At 36.9% G+C, this 14,913-nt stretch overlaps 1 protein-coding gene across 7 annotated transcripts in view; it reads left to right on the top strand.

Moving 5' to 3' along the window:
* Positions 1 to 14,913, top strand: part of SMARCA1 (SWI/SNF related, matrix associated, actin dependent regulator of chromatin, subfamily a, member 1) — a 74,675-nt gene that overhangs the window by 39,399 nt on the left and 20,363 nt on the right. For all 7 annotated transcript variants that reach the window (XM_032330411.1, XM_032330406.1, XM_032330410.1 and 4 more), the window contains 3 exons: positions 2,583 to 2,693; positions 2,922 to 3,035; positions 13,492 to 13,614. In XM_032330411.1, coding sequence (XP_032186302.1) covers positions 2,583 to 2,693; positions 2,922 to 3,035; positions 13,492 to 13,614 — 348 coding nt within the window. The remainder of the gene's footprint in view (positions 1 to 2,582; positions 2,694 to 2,921; positions 3,036 to 13,491; positions 13,615 to 14,913) is intronic.

The raw sequence follows: 14,913 nt of genomic DNA, 5'->3' as shown, positions 1-14,913 counted from the left end.
TTTAACTCACAGAAATGAATTTTGTTAAAATAAGAAAGCTTATTTTTGGATATTGATTTTACTGAAGAACGAGAGGTGAGCCATTTTAGTTTGCATCGCAACTAGTATGCTGATAATGCTTTGTTGCTATCATTATATTTGGTAGTTTTTAGTGTCTTGACTTACATGTATCTAGTTGTTTTATCTATAATCTTAATTTAGACTGCTTATGTTTTATTCTGATGAGGTGAACATGATGATTTGCATGAAAAGGTAGAAATTGTTTTTGAGATCTCATTGTGTGATACAAATTTTTAAAATTTTACAGTTCTTTCTATTGGGTTATTGGTATAAGAGTGTTTTATAAAGTGGAAAAATATTAAACAGTGAAGAGTCTAAATATCAGTGGAACTTCTAATCTACATTCTTAGAGTAAATTAGACTTACTAAAATACTTGTCTATGTCTAATATAGCAGGTTTCTTGTGCTTCCAATTCCAGTAAAATAATGTACAAATATAGAGAAATTTTAGTAACAATTATGATTACTTATATTTTTATAATTGAATGACAAAATCAGATTTAAAAATATTCTGACTTGACATTATCTTTTATCTCTGGCTTTTCATATTTTCTAGATAGGTTCTTAAGATAGATTCAAATTATCCTTTGAAGAGAATTGAAACCTACAAAAATATTGTTTATACATAAATCATGGGAATTACAATGAGGTAGATTTTCATATAGGATTTGTTGAACCAGTTGCATATTTTATAACCATGCCTGGTAAATTAAGTCATAATGACTGACATTGATCTTGAAGAAACTGACCTGAATTAGTTTGTATCAATGTACTCTTATCTAAAACAAACTAATTCAGCATGATTTAGTGTATTTGAAAGTTTGGGAATTGGCCCTAAAAACTTATTCCAAATTTGAATACCTAGACCTGCATGTAAGTATGGGTTAAATGGCCAATACATTAACAACTTAAATTTGACTAAGTTAACTTTAATTATTACTGATTTATTTTCATTCCAGTTGAGATGAATGACGTAATGGTCATCGGTAAATTATCTTTTATATTTCTATCCTCTCACATTAATCCATTTGAGGGAGGGAACAAAACTGCTTTCAGTGCTCTGAGTATTTTTTATTTTATGTGAACTCCCATTATACTATCTCATAGACTCTTAGAGTTAAAATAAACTTAAAGGTCATTTAGTTTAACCTTTTTGTAATTAAGAAATCCCATCTATAGGGCATTTATCCAGCCTCTATTTGAGTATGATCATACTGGGAATCTACCTCCTTTTGGGAGAGTTCATTTCACTGTTTTATATTTTTTCGTTCTCAAAAAACTTCTTATTTGACTTATAGGTTCCTTGATGGGAGAGATTATTTCATTCAGCTTTGTATCCCTGACATTGACTTGTAAATAATACAATAGGTACTTAAGACATATTTGTTAAATTATGTCGAGTAGCAATCTACTTTCCACATTGGTTTTAACCTTACGGATCAACAGAGAACTGTGTTCTTTTCTAGTTGATACGCTTTTACATATGTGAGTGCCATGATATGTCTGTTTTTAGTCTACTTCTTTGGACACTGTGAGAGTTTGTAGATCTCTAACCATCCTACTCATCTTAGTTTATCATCCACTCTTAAACTATGATACTAAGGTTGGAATTCCATCCTTAGATAAGATCAAATAGAGTGGGATCATTAATTGTAGATTAGTGGCCTCTTTTGTGTGCTGGTACTAGGATAAGCACTGTGAAATCAGGAAAAATACCTGAACTGGAAAACCATCCTTATAGACTCCAGAATTTTGTGTTGTCGGTTTAGCCTATTGGCTTTTAAATTGTATTTTCTAGCTGATATTGGGGTAGAGTTTTGTAGTGCTACCTAATCATCATTGTTCACTCAACTTTGGGTGTTTAATAATAATTTAGGTTTAACTCTTGGCAGTTTATCTAATGCCTTAATTTATGTGGTCACATTTAATCCTCAAAGATAGGTATTACTCTTCCCACTTCACAGAGGGAGGAATTAATCTTCCCCAAGTTATACAACTGGTAGAGTGGCAGAATCTGGTTTCAAATTCAGGTCTTTTCTGATTCCACTGACCTTTTCCATAGCTACCTTACCAAGACCTTATTTCAGTTTAAAATTTCTCTTGATTTGAAGGAACATATGCCTGTCGTGTTGATATTCATCATTTACCCCTTTCAGCTACTTTCTAATTCATACACTTAACTCAGTTACCAGAGTCAATGTTAGTCTTCTATATTAAATACTATTTATTTCTCCATAAAATACTAACCAGATTGTGCAAATTCTTCTCAATTACTAAGGAAGAACTAAGTTTTTAATAACAACTAAACTTACTTATTAAAAAAAAGAAAACAAAAGCATCCTTGCACCTAAACTTGGCATATACAGTATAAGGGTTTGGAAATGGGATGTAAAATTGTGACTTATAAAGTGCAAGTTTTGCTTTTTCTGAATGGCTTTAGTTTTTCTATGCTTCTACAACCTTGATGTGTTTGATCTTTAAAAACATTTTGGAATAATTAAATTCCTTGTTCTTATGTATAGCTTGGGATGGTGGAATGGATTGAACCTCCTAAACGAGAACGCAAAGCGAACTATGCAGTGGATGCCTACTTTAGAGAGGCTTTACGTGTCAGCGAGCCAAAGGTTCCGAAGGTAAAACATTATGGTAAAACATGGTCTGTGACTTAGATTGACTTATATCAATGCAACATTATAGTCCTTAAAATACAACAATGATGTATAAAATTACTTGATGTGGCCCCACAACATAAAGGGATGTCATTGTATTTATTTTTCTATATATAAAAGAAATAGTAAAAGAAGTATGTTCACTTTATGTATTGAAAACAAATATGTATGTAATGCATTTTTCTCCCATAGGCTCCAAGACCTCCAAAGCAGCCAAATGTCCAGGATTTTCAGTTTTTCCCACCACGTTTATTTGAGCTCCTGGAAAAGGAAATTCTTTATTATAGGAAGACAATAGGCTATAAGGTAATTTTTCAAGTTTTTATTTATTTAATATATTTTAAAAAAATTTTTAATTAGTATAATATAATCTTTTAAGCTAATATAATCTATAAACCAGACTAGAAAGCATTCTATTTTAATGTAAGAGAACGTAAAAGTAAATCAAAATAGTGATGTTTCTAAAGCTAAAGAGGAGGGGCGCCTGGGTGGCTCATTGGGTTAAGCCTCTGCCTTCCGCTCAAGTTGTGATCTCGGTCTGGGATGGAACCCTGCATGAAGCTCCCTGCTCATTGGAGAGCCTGCTTCCCCCGCTCTCTCTGCCTGCTGCTCTGTCTATTCGTGATCTCTCTCTCTCTGTCCAATAAATAAATAAAAAAATCTTAAAATAAATTAAAGAGGAGGTTTAATTAGGAGTCAAGCATTAAACTACTAAATCACCAGTAGGAGCATCACAGAATGGGATTAATGGAGAATTATCCAATATTTCAAAAATGATAATAACATATATTATTGTAATAATGCTAAATATTTGAGTAATGAAAGAATGTGTAGAAAGAACAATAGGCATATGTTTAATTAGAAGTGAATATATGATAGATGACAGGAAGTTTTTAATCCTTTTCCTTAAGATGACAAAGGAACAGTACTTTTGTATTTATTGTTCTTGGGTTGATGAAAGCCCTATTGGTAGTTATTTGATTGTTGCCACTTAGGTGTTCATGATAAGTGTGATAATGAGTTCTATCATTTTAAAATGATCTTTTGGAAATGAAGATTCTTATTTATATAGATAGGTAGGAACCTGTTTTTAGTGAGGGGAACGTTTGGCACCCTAAAGGTATCATACTGAGAGATTAAGCATACCTGGTATTTCTATATGCTGAAATTGACTTTCCAGTGAATGGAAAGGGATAACCAAAGGTGTAAAATTCAGTAGTAAAAGCAAAATTATAAAAATATTAATACTATAGTAATTTTATGAAATTTTCTATTTTATGAATTGGAAGCTGTGTTTTAAAATTTATTTTGTGAACCTTTATCACAAGTGGAACAAAGCCCAATTATTTTGATTAGTAGCTGTAATGTGCCAAGAAAGGCTTCATGTGTATTAGGTACTTAATTCATTTGTATTTTGGAACTAGAGTGGATCTCTAGAGTGTTTGTACTATTTGTCCAGAGTGAGAGCATTACTCTTTGAAATGGAACAAAAGAGGGTTTGCTTGCTATTTATGTACCAAATTTCAATATACACATAAATAGGAATAAGAAAGTGAATATAAGTTAGTTATAATCTCTTAGGGATATACAATTACCTTTGAATGTATTTAACCAACATGACTGGAGGAAGTCTGTCTTTGGAAGTTGTCAAAGAATAAAAGTACCATGGTTGAACATTCAGACCAGGAATTAAATCACCTTCAAAGAAAGTGAAAATGGTGATATACCAGAAGAAACAGGAAATTGTAGATCCAAAATAAAAATGAAAACAGTAAAAGTTAATAAAGTAGTAATATTTCATGAGGTAAATAAATATGTATTATCCCACTAAAAGTTACATAGATTTTAGGTTTAGATCATTGTTTTGTTACTTTTGTAGATTGCTATTAGTGAGACTTAGAAAAATTGAAATGTTAAGCCCAGTTAGTAGTCAACCAAATATCTGTGTAGAGCATTTTGTGATTTATGAAATGCTTTATTACATACATCATTGATTTCTAACAGCCCTGTGAGATAGGTGTTATTATCACCTCCACATAAGAGGTGAGGAGACTGAAGTTCAGAGAGGTACTTGTTCAAGGTCATATAGCTAACGGGGTGCTGGTCTCCACTCCAGTTTCTCAGTGTTCAAATGTTACGCTCTTTACACTCAGACATTCTGTGCTATTTCTGCATGTGACATAGCCCTGCTGCTTTTTGCAGCCCTAAATAAGGACTGTGTTTATAGTGGTGTGACATGTTGTTTGGGAGGTGAGCCAAGTAGTAGTCAAATATCAGCAATAAAAAAAGTCCTCTCTGCCAATATGACTGTTAATGCTCCTTCTTTGGAGATTCTGAGATTCTGTTCCCTGCCATAGTACAGCGCCCACCACATCCTGGCCACAGCTCTGGTTTTAGTTCAAGTAGTTCCTTTCATTACAGGCAGTTTGTGGTTAGGGGTGAGGTCTCATAATCACAGTTGAGTGGTGGCCAACTGGAAGGAGATGGAAGAGAGAGAAACCTCAGAAGGGGGAGGAATGAAGGGACAACTGCAAAAGATGACAAGAAGGAGGCGGGTGGAAGAAGGGACACCAGGGATGAATGAGGAGAGGGAAGACGACATGGAATCTATGCGATGGCACCTGACTCTTTTCTCTTCCTCACCTCCCAGAGATACATGACAGGAAAAGGGTGTGCGAGTGAAACAAGGGCTGCTTTTCACTGAATCCGTACTTGTTGAATACTCCTCTGTGTCAGGTCCTAGGCCATGCATTGGTGATAAAGTAGTGAAGAAGAAAGACGAGGTCTCTCAGTGCACGGATTTTGTGCTCTAATGGAGGAGACAGATATTAAGCTGACGCCACAGAGTAATGACATTATCTGTTTTCTGTGCCTACAGAGGGTGCTATGAGGGAGCATGACAGTGTGTATCTAATGTGGATTGGGAGATCAGGGTGAGGGTCCCTAAGGAAGTGTTATTGCACTGAGATCAGAGAGACACACAGGAATTAATCAAGGGAAGTGTGGGAGAGAAGAGCTCGGGCAGGGAGACCATAGGTTGTATTAGGAAGGACAGCGGCCCCTTTGGAAACTGAAGGCAGCCCAGTGTTGGTAAGGAGGGAGAGGGGTGAGATGAAGTTGGTGACTGAGTAGTCAGACCATCTGAAGTGCTGAACATTCATTGTAGGTCACATTAATTAGGTTGAACTTTAGCTCTAGAGCAGAGGAAAACCACTAAGGTTTTTTTTAAGGCAGATGGATGGGTGGGTGGTAAAATACTAATAGCAGATACTCATTTCGTCCTTACTTGTGTTGCTTTCTGTTCTGAGTTCTTTCAAAAGATTAGCTCATTATCCTCATAACAGCCCGGAAACTACATCCCTGTTTTATAGATGGCGAAACTGAGGCACATAGAGGTCGAGTAATTTGCCCTGGGTCAAACAACTTTTAAATGGTAGAAGAGGATCAGATTTACATTTTTAAAAGATCACTCTGGCTGCAGTACAGAGAATGATGAGTTTATACAGGAAAACCAGCTAGGAGGCTGTTAAAGTGTGAAAAGATAAGAGAAGATGGTGGTGGCTTGGAGTATAGTGGTGTGGTGGGGGTGGTGGAAGGAAAATCCAGCCCCTTCCACTCTACTAGCCCTGTGCTCTCTTTAGCCTCATTTTGAGTTGTCTCTGTATCATCTGAAGACTTGCCTTGTGCTCATATATATGCGTATTTAGCTGAGGATTTATGAGACAAATTAAGAGTACATTCTGGATGTTGGCTCTTTCTGAACCTTGTCTCTTCCATTCTTTACCAGCGGATGCAGACCTGAGCTAAGGTGGGTGCTTTAATTAGGTAGGTGTTGTGTTTGAATTCACAGTAGAGACGGATGAGCATGGCATGCTAGTCATCTGCAAAATCTGCTTTTTTTTTTCAGGGATGTTGTGATATTGGTAACTCTTATACATATCTTCTCGAAGATACCTAATGTGTTTTTTTTTTCCCACTATAGCTCCAGAAAACTCACCAGAACCACAGTGTGAATGGAGCAATAGTTTATTCTCAGTTGAACAGAATTGTTACAGTGTAGTTACCTGGTATTCTCTATGCATAGTTAGGTTCTCAGAAAGGGACTCCTTTCCACCCTCTGCTTAAAGGATTGCTAGCTCAAGGGAGAGAGGTGTAGTCTTAGAGCTGGGGGTATTATGGTGTATGGTACTGTTCTGTCAATTTTGAGTCCCCATAGCCTTACTCTGTAGTGATTTTGGGTGGGACAGCAAGGGGCTCAGTACTTTTTTAAATTTAAATTTTAATTTTAATTAATTAATTAATTAATTAATTAAAAAAAGATTTTATTTATTTATTTGACAGAGCGAGATCACAAGTAGGCAGAGAGGCAGGCAGAGAGAGAGAGGAGGAAGCAGGCTCCCTGCCAAGCAGAGAGCCTGATGCGGAACTTGATCCCAGGACCCTGAGATCACGACCTGAGCGGAAGGCAGAGGCTTAACCCACTGAGCCACCCAGGTGCCCTCAGTACTTTTTTTAAAAAAATAGATTTTATTTTCATTTATTTGAGACAGAGAAAGAGAGAGAGAGAGAAAGAGAGAGTGTGCACGTGCGCGCGTGTGCACACACACACACACACACACGAGTTGGGGGGGAGGGACAGAGGTAGAGGAAGAAGTAGACTCCCAGCTGAGCAGGGAGCCTGACCAGGGGCTCAGTCCTAGGACATTGAGGTCATGACCTGAGTCAAAGGCACATGGTTAACCTACTGAGCTACCCAAGCACCCTGGGCTTCGTACTTTTGAAGCACTTGGTAAAGAACATTTTTCTCCAGAGCTTGCTTATTTGCATTTTTATTTTCTATTTTGTTTTCCCTCCCTGATATCTAACATAGCAAGGTCACAACTCTATTGCTCATGATAATATCTGGAAATAAGGAGTTTTGTTTTATTTGAGGCTGAGAAGTATTGTTTGTTTTGCCCTAACCACTTGGTGGGTAGCAGTGCATTATGTGTCAATTCTCCTTGCTGTCTAAGCTTTGACCTTGTTGCAAGTTAGACACATTTAGCAGTTTTATTGCTCTTGCAACTTAAAGGAGTTAATGTATTTAATCATTGTGTTCCCTGAAATCTTCTGTTGGAAGAGGAGGACTTAACTGAAATTTCAATTGTAGAATTTAAAAATCCAGAGGATCTAGATAGAAGTCCCTTGACAAATCTAAGACCTGGAGTGAAAGGCTTTTGCCATATTTGAAGTGAAGAAAGCTGTAAAACATTCTGACATTTTTCTTCATAAAAAAATTCTTTAGGGACAGATAGAAACATTTGACAAATGGAGGAAGTTTCATAATCTTTGTGAGTTTGGGTAATGTGCCATTGTGAGCCACCTTTTTGCCGTGGTAGAACAGTATAGTGTGTGGATTTCAGTTTGTGTGCTGCCACATTTAATTCATTTTTCCATGTTTCTATGAAATGTTTGCTAAAACTTGTTCTAGTCAAGACCAGAATTTTCTTCTCACTTTTCCATAGAACATAGCTCTTAATTGCAAATTCCTTAATGTCTGACTAGAAATCCAAGTAATCATTGAGTTGTTTCCTTTTGAAAGGTAACTGATTAAATTGTGGCTGTATTAAGTGTTGCTTGAGATAGCTTTTAGGTATCTCATTAGTATTGTTAGTCTATAATTTGTATACTTGATTTTTTAAATAAAAGATTTTATTTATTTATTTGACAGAGAGAGATCACAACTAGACAGAGAGGCAGGCAGAGAGAGAGAGGAGGAAGCAGGCTCCCTGCTGAGCAGAGAGCCCGATGCGGGGCTCGATCCCAAGACCCTGAGATCATGACCTGAGCCGAAGGCAGAGGCTTTAACCCACTGAGCCACCCTGGCACCCCTGTCTACTTAATTCTTACATAGCACTTTGAAATCACTCCAGGAAGTTTAATGCCAACAAGAACCTCATGAAATAAAAAATGAACAGCTTTTAAAAATGATGAATATTAAGAGTTTTTTTTTCTTGTGGGAGGAGGTACAGGAATATAGGGATTTTGATTCATTTCTAGTTTTAGAAATTTTACCAGTTATGTATTTGAATTAAAATAGTTGGCATATCCTGGTGGTGGGTATTAAGGAAGGCATGAAGTGCATAAACAATGAACTGTGGAACACACACACACACAAATAAAAAAATGTTAAAAAATAAAAAAAAAAATAAAATAGTTAACATAACATTGATGAAGTCATTCTAAAGTTTTGTTGTATTAAAAATATGAGCAGGGGCGCCTGGGTGGCTCAGTGGGTTAAAGCCTCTGCCTTCGGCTCAGGTCATGATCTCAGGGTTCTGGGATCGAGCCCCACATCGGGCTCTCTGCTCAGCAGGGAGCCTGCTTCCTCCTCTCTCTCTGCCTGCCTCTCTGCCTACTTGTGATCTCTGTCAAATAAATAAATAAAATCTTTAAAAAAAAATAAAAATATGAGCAGTGGATGTGAAAGTAGTAGTCTGCCATGGAGCCTAAAAACTAATGGTATAATATAATATAATATGATTTTGCTTTTATTAAAGTTCAAGGGACAATTTTTAGTACTGGGGATATGTACATAGGAGTAAACAGTTTATTTTATGTGGGTATGTTTCTAGGTCCATTTATGTTTTCTGGCATAAAGTTCAGTGTTTATGAAATGCTTTGTTAAAATATGGTTTATTGGACATGAAGTATTTGAAGCTATTTGATAGAGAAATACCTTAAAATTAAAGAGGTTTTTCTTCAGTTAACGTTTGAAGCCAAAGTTATTTCACATACCAGCAAGGGTCTGTTAAACTTTTAAAGCTATGCCTATAATTTTTTCCAAACATTTTGTTATGAAAAAAATTGTTAACATACAAAAATATTGAAATAGTTGTATAGTGAAATCTATATACACACCACATAAATTTTCCAATAAACATCTTACTGTATTTGCTTTGTCATCTATTTGTCCATTCGTCCAGCCTCTAGCGAATGGATATCCAACTTTTTTAAAAAAGATTTTATTTGTTTATTTGAGAGAGAGTGAGTGAGAGAGAAAGTATGAGAGGGGAGAGGGTCAGAGGGAGAAACAGACCCCGCTGAGCAGTGAAACCCTATGCAGGATTGGATCCCAGGACTCCAGGATTATGACCTGAGCTGAAGGCAGACACCCAACTGAATGAGCCACTTAGGCACTCCTGTCCAACTTTTTAAAATGCATTTCAGAGTTGCAGACATAAGTATATTTCACCCAGAAACACTTCAATGTGCCTATCATTAGCCAGAGTTCAATATTTATTTGATTCTTTTCTTAAGGTAAAATTTGCATATAATGAAATGTATAAACTTTTAAGTGTTTCATTCGATGTATTTTTACAAATGTATATGCTGACATAACTGGAACCTCTAGAAAGATCTCGAACATTTCTGTCACCCCAGAAATTGCCTCTTCCTAGTCAATATCTAGACCCACTCCCCAGATACAACCACTGTTCTGATATTTTCCTTCATAGATTAGTTTCTTCCCTAGAATGTCACATGGAATCATACAATAGTGCAAGGTATCTTCCCCTTAACATAATGTTTTTTGAGATGCCTTCATGTCCCATTATCAGTGGCTCATTCCTTTTTATTGCTGAGTACGATTCCATTGTAAGGCTATACACAGTTTCCTTATCCATTCTCATGTCGGTGGACATCTGGGCTGTTTTATGGTTTTTGGCTATTATAAGTAAAGCTGCTGTGAACATTTTTGCAAAGGTCTTTTTATAGATATACAGGAATGGAATTGCTGGTGTCTCTCTAATTTAAAAATTAAATTTAGTTATTGAAAAAGTTACACAAGAAAATAAATATAAAAGATAAAAGTTATTATTTTTTTAAAGATTTTATTTGACAGAGAGAGAGAGAGATCACAAGTAGGCAGAGAGGCAGGCAGAGAGAGAGGGGGGAAGCAGGCTTCCTGCTGAGCAGAGAGCCCGATGCGGGGCTTGATCCCAGGATCCCGGGATCACGACCTGAGCCGAAGGCATAGGCTTAACCCACTGAGCCACCCAAGTGCCCCAGATAAAAGTTATTTTTAATTATGCTTATCACTAGCCTGCATTTCATTTTTAATTTATACTTTCTTTTCCATTTCCATTTGTTACTATCCTAGGCCAGGTGGTTATACCTCATTTCTAGATTGTGACCATTCAGCTGGTTCTCTTACCTCTAGTTCTTCCTTGCTTCAGTCCATCCAGCACAGAGCTTACAAGTGAAAACACTATGTTTTGGCACTTTAGTCTTTTACTGAAAAATCTCTAGTGGTTGCTGCTGTCTACTGTATAGCTTTTTTTTTTTTAAAGTAGGCTCCGTGCCCGGCATGGGGTGCAGTGTAGGGCTTGAATTCACAACACTGAGAGCAAGACCTGAACTGAGATCAAAAGTCAGATGCTTAACCGACTGAGCCACCGAGATGCCCCCACTGCTGTATAATTTCAAAAGCCCCTGTAAATCTATCTCAACCTGGTCTTGTTTCTACTCCTTTTCAATATAAACCCTGTATGGTCCTTCTTGGCTTTGCTTTCACCATTTTTGCTCATACTGTTCCAACCTAGAATGTTGTTTCCGTCTTCTCCATTTCCCCAAGCCCTTAGATTTCAAAATTCCACAACTAGGTTGTGAGCTTCCTGTAGGTAAGGATCATGTCTACTGCTTTTATATTCCAGTGAATACCTGTCATAGTGCTATGGACACAATAGACATTTAATCAGTACTTATTAATTTGTGTGGTACTTATGATTGCAAATGAACGTGTTCTTTCAGTAATTCTTTTAAACCTAGTTAGTTTATATTTATTTATATTTATTTTATATTTATATTTATTTATATATTTATATTAATATAAACCCAGGGGTTTATATTAAAAAAGCTACTGGATGCAGTCGTTTTAAAAAATATTTTTTTCGGGATGTCTGAGTGGCTCACTTGGTTAAGCGGCTGCCTTCGGCTCAGGTCATGGTCCCAAGGTCTGGGGATCGAGTCCCACATCGGGCTCCCTGCTCCTTGGGGAGCCTCCTTCTCCCTCTGCCTGCTGTTCTCCCTGCTTGGGCTCACTTGCTCTTTTCTCTCTCTGACAGATAAATAAAATCTTAAAATTTTTTTTTTTTCAAGTTGCCATGCTATAGTTTCAAACTCTCTGAAAATGTATATCAATTAGGGAAGTGTACTCTGAAACATAACTACATTGTAGTAAAACCATGACTATCTGATAACTCTAGGGAATGAGGTGTGTGTGGTAGGTGTACATATCAAACAGTGGAAGGCTAATGTCAATCCTTTTCATGTTTAATGGAATCCTATAAAATATACCACACATGTTATGTACCGGCTATCTTTTTTTTAAAGGGTTTTATTTGTTTATTTGGCAGAGAGAGATCACAAGTAGTCAGAGAGGCAGGCAGAGAGAGAGGGGGAAACAGGCTCCCTGCCGATCAGAGAGCCCGATGCAGGGCTCGATCCCAGGACCCTGATCATGACCCGAGCTGAAGGCAGAGGCTTAACCCACTAAGCCACCCAGGCGCCCCTGTACCTGCTATCTTAAATCAAGGGTGCTACATTGTTACTGCAGGTGCACATAGAAATGGTGTGAGGCTTTGGCCTGAGTGACTTAGTTTGTCCCTGCCTACAATGAATGCTGTTCCGTATTGCTGAGCTGTAATGGTTGTCTGTGTTCACTGTGCCACATGGAACATAGGGGCCACAGCTTTGGGATGCAGGTGAATGGCTTATTGCTTATCTCTTTGGAGAGCTGAGTTTCTGTCCTCAGTCTTTTGGACTTGAGCTCTCTTCTCAGTTGGCAGTGTATTTGTAGTTCTGTATCTAAAACACTAGAGTTTCTGTTGGTCACTGCTACTGTAGCTTTTTCTCTTGATTGCTGGTTCCATCATAACTGTTTGTGTGCTCTGCTACCCTTTCCCTTTTATATATATATTCTCTCTCTCTCTCGTTTTTTTTTTTTTTTTTTTGGTTCTTCATTATCTTCTCACTTCTTCCAGTCTTTACATTTTATGTGAAGATGCTCTCCCTTTCCATTCCCTGGCAGGCAGTAAAAGCACTTCTTTCTTTTTGCATTTTGACCTGATGAGAGCATTCAATATACACTTCAGGTGCATTGTACTGCTCTCTCCTGGTCTGTATTGCCAGGTGAATATGGGCTCTTTTTATACCGCAAAACTTTTTGTTTGTTCTGGGCTTGAGATTTTATTATATAATGTTGGTGTTGGCATAAAATTGTTACTACCCTATATTACAATATTACAATGATGTATTTTGTTCCACAGTTATAATTATTTCTAAAAATATTTTATTTATTTATTTGTCAGTGAGAAAGAGCACAGGCAGGAAGAGTGGCAGGTGGAGGCAGAGGGAGAAGCAGTCTCCCCACCAAGCAAGGTGCCCGATGTGGGACTCGATCCCAGGACGCTGGGATCATGGCCTGAGCCGAAGGCAGCCGCTTAACCAACTGAGCCACCCAGGTGTCCCCACAGTTATAATTAAATCTAGAATATAATGTGGCAATTAGCAAGGGGTTTAACCCTAAAATACCATGCAGCACGTTAAGAATGGTTTTTATCTTGGTAATATAATTGTACTTAGATGTGGAGAAGATTATATGTCATTCTGGTATGACTTTATATTGTTTACTGTTGAAATAACTCTAAGATTGATATATAAATATACACCGTTAATTAATTTTTCTCAACAGTTTACTTATAATTCATCTCTTGATTTATAGGTCCCAAGGAATCCCGATATTCCAAATCCAGCTGTGGCTCAAAGAGAGGAGCAAAAAAAGATTGATGCAGCTGAACCTCTTACACCAGAAGAGACTGAAGAAAAAGAAAAACTTCTTACCCAAGTAAAATATTTTAAGTGACTGAAGTGTTTCTAATTAACTGGTAGAAAAAAAATACAGAACACATTTACCTTTTATTGTATGGGCTGATTAGACACATCAACAACACACAGGGCTATTTTGTAAACATACATTTACATCAGTTATTCCTATTTTTTATCCTGTTTATAGAATACACCCATTTGGAAATGCTAGGAAATACATAAATGCAAAATATAAGTGTCAGTTATTTCTATGAAGTCATACATTTTATCAATTATGTTAACCATGTATGACTCCTGATAAGCCATAAGTACTAGCATATTCTTTTTTTTTTTTAAAGATTTTATTTATTTATTTGACAGAGAGATCACAAGTAGGCAGAGAGGCAGGCAGAGAGAGAGAGGAAGCAGGCTCCCCGCTGAGCAGAGAGCCCAATGCGGGACTCGATCCCAGGACCCCGAGATCATGACCTGAGCCGAAGGCAGCGGCTTAACCCACTGAGCCACCCAGGTGCCCCAGTACTAGCATATTCTTGAAAGTTTACATTTATTTTATTGATTGTAAACTGTCCTCTGAAATTATACTCTACTAATCTTTTATTTAATTTTCAAAATGCCTTTTATCCTGTCTTGGAAAGAGCTTTAATGTAACAGTGAGAGAGTTCTGAAACTTTGTAAGGTGATTATTGTATAATTAAAAGCTAATAGTTACTAAATATGGAACGTTTTCATTTGAGCAAAATAATAATGCTTTCTGGTCATTGTGGCTTTAATAAGTCTTATGAGTGTAGAAACAATATACAAATAATCTATAGAAGATGAATAATCCATAGGAGATTAAAAAATTATAGCTTAAAAGACTTTTGCAAGGGGGTGCCTGGGTGGCTTAGTGGGTTAAGCCGCTGCCTTCGGCTCAGGTCATGATCTCGGGGTCCTGGGATCGAGTCCCACATCGGGCTCTCTGCTCAGCGGGTAGCCTGCTTCCCTCTCTCTCTCTCTGCCTGCCTCTCCGACTACTTGTGATTTCTCTCTGTCAAATAAATAAATAAAATCTTTAAAAAAAAAAGACTTTTGCAAGATAATAAACATACATGTATACTGTATGAAACCACCTTAGTGTAGAAAGATGCCAGCAAGATTTATTTATTCAACAAATTCTTTTGAACAATATACAAGGCACAGTGCTAGGAAAGTTGCCACATTAATTATTGAGAGGTAGTTTTTGTATTTATATCTTATTTATTATATAGGTTTCTTCTTTGTTATGATGTGTAATTTTACTGAATGAATTTTTACAAATTATATTCATAAGTTTTTGAGC

Source organism: Mustela erminea, chromosome X (assembly GCF_009829155.1).
Source record: "Mustela erminea isolate mMusErm1 chromosome X, mMusErm1.Pri, whole genome shotgun sequence".
Lineage (NCBI taxonomy): Eukaryota > Metazoa > Chordata > Mammalia > Carnivora > Mustelidae > Mustela > Mustela erminea.
Note: the sequence above shows the minus strand (reverse complement) of the source record. Positions and strands in the feature narration are given on the sequence as shown.